The 6,468-nt window shown below is 41.6% G+C and overlaps 1 protein-coding gene across 1 annotated transcript; it reads right to left on the bottom strand.

The window, feature by feature from the left end:
• Positions 1-970: 970 nt before the first annotated feature.
• LOC135645103 (3-hydroxy-3-methylglutaryl-coenzyme A reductase 3-like) lies at positions 971-5,743 on the bottom strand. Its single transcript, XM_065163185.1, has 4 exons — positions 4,631-5,743; positions 3,795-3,976; positions 2,271-2,617; positions 971-1,462 (listed from the first exon to the last, which is right to left on the bottom strand). Exons 1-4 carry the CDS (start codon positions 5,584-5,586, stop codon positions 1,217-1,219), a joined length of 1,731 nt encoding a protein of 576 aa, XP_065019257.1. The 5' UTR covers positions 5,587-5,743; the 3' UTR covers positions 971-1,216.
• Positions 5,744-6,468: the final 725 nt, after the last annotated feature.

The following is a 6,468-nucleotide window of genomic DNA, read 5'->3' as shown; positions in this document are numbered from 1 at the left end:
TTAGTGGACAATTTGATGAGTTCTCGAACATTATTCTAGTATATTAATTTTAACTATTCTTTTATTTCTTCATGGGGATCCTTTTGATTCTTATATCATAATATGATTATTATAGATATACCATATAATTAACAAAATTTATATGTTTCCCTTCGTTTCGAGATATTCTCAAAATTATTGATTTTGATTATTCTACAAATTCATCAATAGCAATATCAATATTACGTGGGAGTTCACTGATGTTATTTTATTATTCGTTTTTATCAAATTATTTAGTGATTTGAGGAACAATAATCTTTCAAATATTAAATAATAAAGGAGTATCAACCTATATCTCCTCAATATAAGATTAGTTAGATTCATAATAACTACCTTAAAATTTATTATGCTAATCAAATCTAACAATTTTAATTTTTCTATTTAATTATCTATTAAAATCATTTATGTACATGTAAAAGTGTTAACAGTCTAAGACCTTACATGAATTATATATATATAATTATATCTCAATGGGTTATCGTAATAAATTGTCTCTCTCCATTAAGATAAAAAACATAAGTCATATAGGAAACATGAAGTGACCCACATAGATAAATATAATCTCAAGGAGTTTATGAAATTATATTTCATTCTATTATAGAATCATTATCAACTCAAAATTCACATTAATTCTTTTAGGCTCATCTAAAACAAGCTTGGTAGGATCCTTTGGTTTAGCAATCTTACAATTTTATTTTATTTTGCATGTCAAAGTATTTGTTCTGTGTACAGTAAAGTATTAAGCTTATTTCCTATTATGATAAGTATCATGTAATATTGAGGAAAAGGCACATCTAGAGGCAAAAATGAGTGGCATTTGATGTGACAACTCCATAGTTCTTGCATGTTGCCATATTAAATGGTGACATAGTAAATCACATGACACAGCAATTTCTTAAACAAAATACAGTGAAGAAGAACTAAGAAAAGGTAAGTCAATAACCAGGAGGAAGCAAAAGAGTTCATTTAATTGCACCATGAGCCTGCAAAGTTCATATACATAGATGTTACAACAGAAGAGAGAACTGTTTCAATAACCATATGAACCCACCTACAGCAAGAAACTAGTTGTAGATCCCAGGATCTCTCCACCTTTATTTATGTTCCTTGCAAATCGACCTTGCTAGCTTAAGAAATTTTGTCCATCTTCGAGGAAGCTGTTTAAGATGACATGGTTTCATTCAAGTGGCAGCTTTGGAGAAATCTTTTCTGATCTGTTGTACTTCATATGACTCTTTACAAGCTGACCAGCTGCAAGAGCTGAGAGGAGAGAGAGCTCCCCGGCTAGAACTGCGCCTGCCACGATGGCTGCCAGTCGTCGGGCATTTGCCCCAGGAGATTCCAGGCTTGCGCCCTTCACACTGAGTAAGTCCAAGCAGGCAGCCTGGGAAGCCAGCTGAGTCCCACCCCCAACTGTGCCAACCTGTTGACAATGCAGGCAGCATGAGCCCCTTTTGCAAACGATACCAAATTTTGAACTCTTAAATCCAATCAATTAATATCCTTTGCCACTGGATGCAAGTCATGTCGATCAGTAGAACAGCATAGATATGGAAAATATTCATCAAAAGAGTACGAGGATAGGTCAGTAGCCAACAGCTTATTGAGTATATCAGATTCAAGAAATTTGCATAGTCTATCAGGTTGATTGATGGTGCTAATAGAATTGAACCCATCTCTACAGTGCAATAGTCTTGATAAGTGAATTGAACAAATCAAAGAAAGAACCCAACAAGTTTGTGGATATAACTAGCTATAAGAGAAATAAAATGGTCTACCATATGCACCAGTGGTGTTAGGAGAACTATATATATATATATACAGCTGCATTTTATTTGTTGTGTTTCTCATCCTGAGGTGAATTTATTTGCCTTAAGCCATCTATTTGAAGTTTTTCATTGGATAGGAAGCCAAACAGATAGTTAACAAAATTAATTACCAATGCAGCAAGTATCCAAATTTCTATGCATGACATCATACCATGCAGATACTTAGCTATGGAAATCAATGTGTAACAGGAGGAAGTTTGGTAGTCAAATCAATGTGTAAGACTATGAATATGCATCCTGAAGTTAAGTGAGGATGTCATCGCTCATAAAAAACAAACTCAAAAAGAAAAATCTGTACATGACATCATACCATACAGATACTTAGCTAGGAAAGAGTAAAGACTGCATCATGAAGTTCGGGCTACACACTACATTTATTAGTAAATCAGATTGATATATTACCTCAATGGATGGCATAGTCACAGAAACATGAAGATCCTTTCCACCATTCACAGCTTCCATCATGGTGATACAGTGAGAACTCTCCACATTCTGAGCTGGATCTTGGCCAGTGGCAATGTAGATGGCTGACACAATGTTGCTGGCATGAGCATTGAAACCCCCCAGAGATCCAGCAACCGCTGAGCCAGCAAGGTTCTTGATCATGTTGAGCTCCACCAGTGCAGGTGTGTTGGTCTTGAGAACCTTCTTTACCACCTCTTCCTTGATGATTGCCTCGCAAACCACCGACTTGCCCCGTCCTTCAATCCAATTCACTGCAGCCGGCTTCTTGTCGGAGCAGAAATTGCCTGGTCAGTGCCAAGAGAAGCATTACAGAGCAAATAATGAGAAGTTCGATATAGGCATTTGACATTTTAGCCTTTTCCTATTGAACAGATAAAAACACTAGGTGGATTGGCACTTAAGAAAATTTTGCATCAAGCAACACAACAGCTTGAAGTGTATCAGGCAAATTCTGAGTCATCTATATGTGTTGCTCAGTGATTTTGTAAATCTCATCAACACATGAGAATTCATATAGGTGCATGAATGTGCTGGTTACAGTATCATCCATGTCATTTGCCACCTAGGCAACACATCACTATCTTAACATTGTCTTTTGACTCGTCGTGGATTGGCCCGAATCTACAGTCTTGCGACATGTCCACACGAAGAACACACGTTGACTACTCAATGTGGTGTCATCCGCGTTGCGTTTACATATCATCCACATTCCACGTGGGCTGCCATGTCAAGCGGTGTATACTACGTGTGTACATGTAGCATTTTTGATAGATCTATGCAGTAAAAGTCCACAAGAAAACACCCAAAAGGAGTTATATCAATATGAATCAAGCATCCCAATGACAATTCCGCAGCAAATAGAAAGATTAACGAAGTCTACTTGTGGTACATATTTTGGAAGAGACACCTCCACAAGGATCTCAATTCATTGTCAATTGATCAAGAAAAGTAGCAAACTTGAACACTTACTCTTTTGACTTGTCATGGGTTGACCGCAGGAAAGTCAAAGAAAATGAGCCTCAATCTTGCAGCATGTAAACACAAAGCAAACACGTAAACTACTAGATGTGGTGTGATCCACATGACACTTAAAACCTTATCCATGTGACATGATTACACATGGAAACATCAAATTCAGCCTATTTAATTGGGTTAGCAAGTGACAGGGATGCATCATGTCAAGTGGTATATACTTTGTGTACTTGTAGCATTTTTGATAAATCTATGCAGTATAAATCCATAAGAAAACCCAAAAGAAGAGTAAATCATTATAACTCAAGCATCCCAATGAACAGCTCCACAGCAGATAGAAAGGTTAGTGAAGTTCTAGTTTTGGTACACATTTTGAAAGAGACTTCACCATAGGGATCTCCATCCATCATCAATTAATTAAGAAACATACTGGAACACAAAAATCTTAATAACAATCTAGCAAGTCTAAGGCAGGGCAAATAATCTAACCTGAGATACTGATGACATCCATGTCCTGGAAGTCATTCTGCAGGTAGCCCAATACATTCTCCACGCCTTTGGAAACCATGTTCATCCCCATTGCATCTCCAGTGCTGCAACTGAATCTCATGTAGAGATTCCTCCCAGCTAGAGCACAATGGATTGCCTGTAACCTGGCAAATCTGCTAGACCTGTGACATACATGCAATTTAATGAGACTTCAGTGGACTACAAAAGCTACAAGGGAGTCAAAACAACAGCACAAAGGTGCCAATGAATTCCTATGCTCAAACTACAGGAAAATGCAAGTGAAAGGTGAAGAACAATTCAGAAACAGGTGCAGGAAATTAAGTTTACCAATTCCCTAAAGGACTCACTACCCACATCATCTAAGATCATGAAACATTCAAATTTAAGTTTGTATTAGACAAAAGGGAAGAGCTTGATCTATTCTCAACTACCAACTGACATGGTGACATTTTTCCCCCATTGAAAGTTGACTATCAAGAAAAACAAAAGCAAAGCTGAAAACTTTGGCATAGGAAGATAGTAGCTAATAGAAACCTGACAAGAGTTTTGACATCACAAATGCAAGAGGCTAAGGAATACCATAACAAGGTCAAACTTTTTCCTAAGAACAAGCTCATTAGATCACCAAGTAGGAGCCAGGCAGCTGGAAGAGAAATGGAATCAAGGCCAAAGCTAGCAACAATTAAAGGAAGACTCAAGTTACGAAATTTAGAAGAAGATGTCTAAATATCTATATCCTAAAGCAGAACAGTGCGAACCCCAATCACCATCTTCCCTTATTTAGATGAAACATAAGGCATCAAATAGTCGAACACCTGTTGAACACCAAGGCAATGGTCTCGAAATTGTTCGGCTCCTCTAAGAAGGCCTTGAGCTCAGCAGCCCTCCGTGCGGAGGGCAGCCTCACGACCGGCGCCCGCGTCATGCCGTCCCTGAGCACCACGCTCGTGGCCCCTCCGGATTGCGCGATAGCCTTGCAACCCCTACTGGTGCTGGCCACCAGGCACCCCTCTGTGGTCGCCATCGGCACGTAGTGCTCCCTTCCGTCGAGCACGAGAGGTCCGGCGACACCCACCGGAAGCTGAACGTACCCCACTGGGAGCTCGCAGCATTGCCCCATGATAGACGCGTAGTCGAATCCATCGAGCGGCAACCCCTCCAACGCCCTTCCGGTGATCCTCCTCAGGGCCTCCCGCCGGATCCCGGCCGCCCTCCTGCAATCCCCTAGCCTGGCTTCGAGAACATAAGATGGGGTCCTACCTGCGACCACGGAGGAGATGATCTCTTCGTCCTCGGCAGTGACCTCCGGGTCCTTCCGGGGGGCGGCATTGTCGGTGTAGAGGAGCGGACAAATGGGGTCGGTCGCGAGCGAAATAGCGCAAGCAGCGGCCGCGGGGCCGGGGACAGGGGCGGAAAGAAGGAATTCGTCCTCCTCGTCGTGGCAAGAGACGATGGATTGGACGAAGGCGATGCCAAAGAAGCTGATGAGGTAGACGAGGGAAGCGATGACGCCGACGACGGCGAGGATTTCAGAGAGTCCGAGAAGGTGGAGCGGGACGGAGGAGCGGACCTTCTCGCGCCACCGCCGCATGAGAAAGACGAGGGAGGCGATAAAGACGCCGGAGAAGAGGAGGTTGGTGTACCGGATCGGGAGCGGGAGGACGTCGGACGCCTGAACCAAAGCATCGGCGGGGCGACGAGCTCCTCCCGCCACAGAGGGAGCAGCGGCGGCCGAGGAGAGCCGCTGGAGGGACCTTCGGCGGACGTCCATGCTCGCTGGGGGAGGAGGCAACGGTGAGGAGCCGAGAGGGAAGGTGAGTCCACTGCCGTGCCGCGCCGCGCCGCGCCGCGCTCGCTCTTAAAAGGACGCGGGAGTTCAAAGAAGGGGATAGCACTGCGATCGCAGCATGTGGAAACTTACATTCCCCCCCTTCTTCCCACCCCCCCCCCCCCCATCCTATTTTTAGAGTTTATTATTATTTCATGAAAAATGCCTTTTTCCTTACTTTAATATAAATATATAAAGTTGAAATTTGTCCTCAGTTTCTACAAATTTCCTTTTCCTCTCCTTTTCAAATCTTAATTAATTACTGGATAAATTAACTATTACATTTTAGACATCTTACTATTGTGCTTTTGATATATAGATAGATATATTCAATATTGTACTTTATTTATTGAATTTGTAAATACAATATCAAAGTTATAAGGATCAAAGAAAAAGATACATAATGCGATCCCATTCACAAAAATATATAAGTAGATTGATTGTTTAATTTTTCGAATCTCAAATTCAATTTATAGATTATAATTCCTTTTCCTATTTCATGTTTTAATTGTCTGTTCTTGCATGTTCTTCCATGCATATCACGTCGCGTAAAGCGACGCCCCATGGAGGGGAGGGGAAGTCGCTCTGTCGTCTTCGAAATGAACTCCTCTTGACTTGGCATACGTGAAGACGCATCCAACCATATAGTAACGAGAGAGCGTGTAAAGCATGTTGACGAGCTCGATGACTTGTTCCACAAGCTTGGCTGCAAAGGCCTCCGAACACAGGTGTGGCTGCAAAGGCCTCCTAACACAGATGTGGCTGCAAAGGCCTTACATATCTTCCATTATTATGTATGTATTTGCATGCATAAGTTCACTGCTG

Source organism: Musa acuminata, chromosome BXJ1-4, assembly GCF_036884655.1.
Source record: "Musa acuminata AAA Group cultivar baxijiao chromosome BXJ1-4, Cavendish_Baxijiao_AAA, whole genome shotgun sequence".
NCBI classification, from domain to species: Eukaryota; Viridiplantae; Streptophyta; class Magnoliopsida; order Zingiberales; family Musaceae; genus Musa; species Musa acuminata.
The sequence above is the reverse complement of the archived record's forward strand: the minus strand, read 5'-3'. Positions and strand labels throughout refer to the sequence as shown.

What these genes read in the sequence shown, in the direction of transcription:
- LOC135645103 (XM_065163185.1), bottom strand. Translation starts at nt 5,586, where the DNA reads ATGGACGTCCGCCGAAGGTCCCTCCAGCGGCTCTCCTCGGCCGCCGCT. An exon ending in ATTGCCTTGGTGTTCAACAG is followed by an intron (nt 3,977 to 4,630) that starts GTGTTCGACTAT and finishes TGTATGTCACAG; the next exon opens with GTCTAGCAGATTTGCCAGGT. An exon ending in TGACTATGCCATCCATTGAG is followed by an intron (nt 1,463 to 2,270) that starts GTAATATATCAA and finishes CATTGTCAACAG; the next exon opens with GTTGGCACAGTTGGGGGTGG.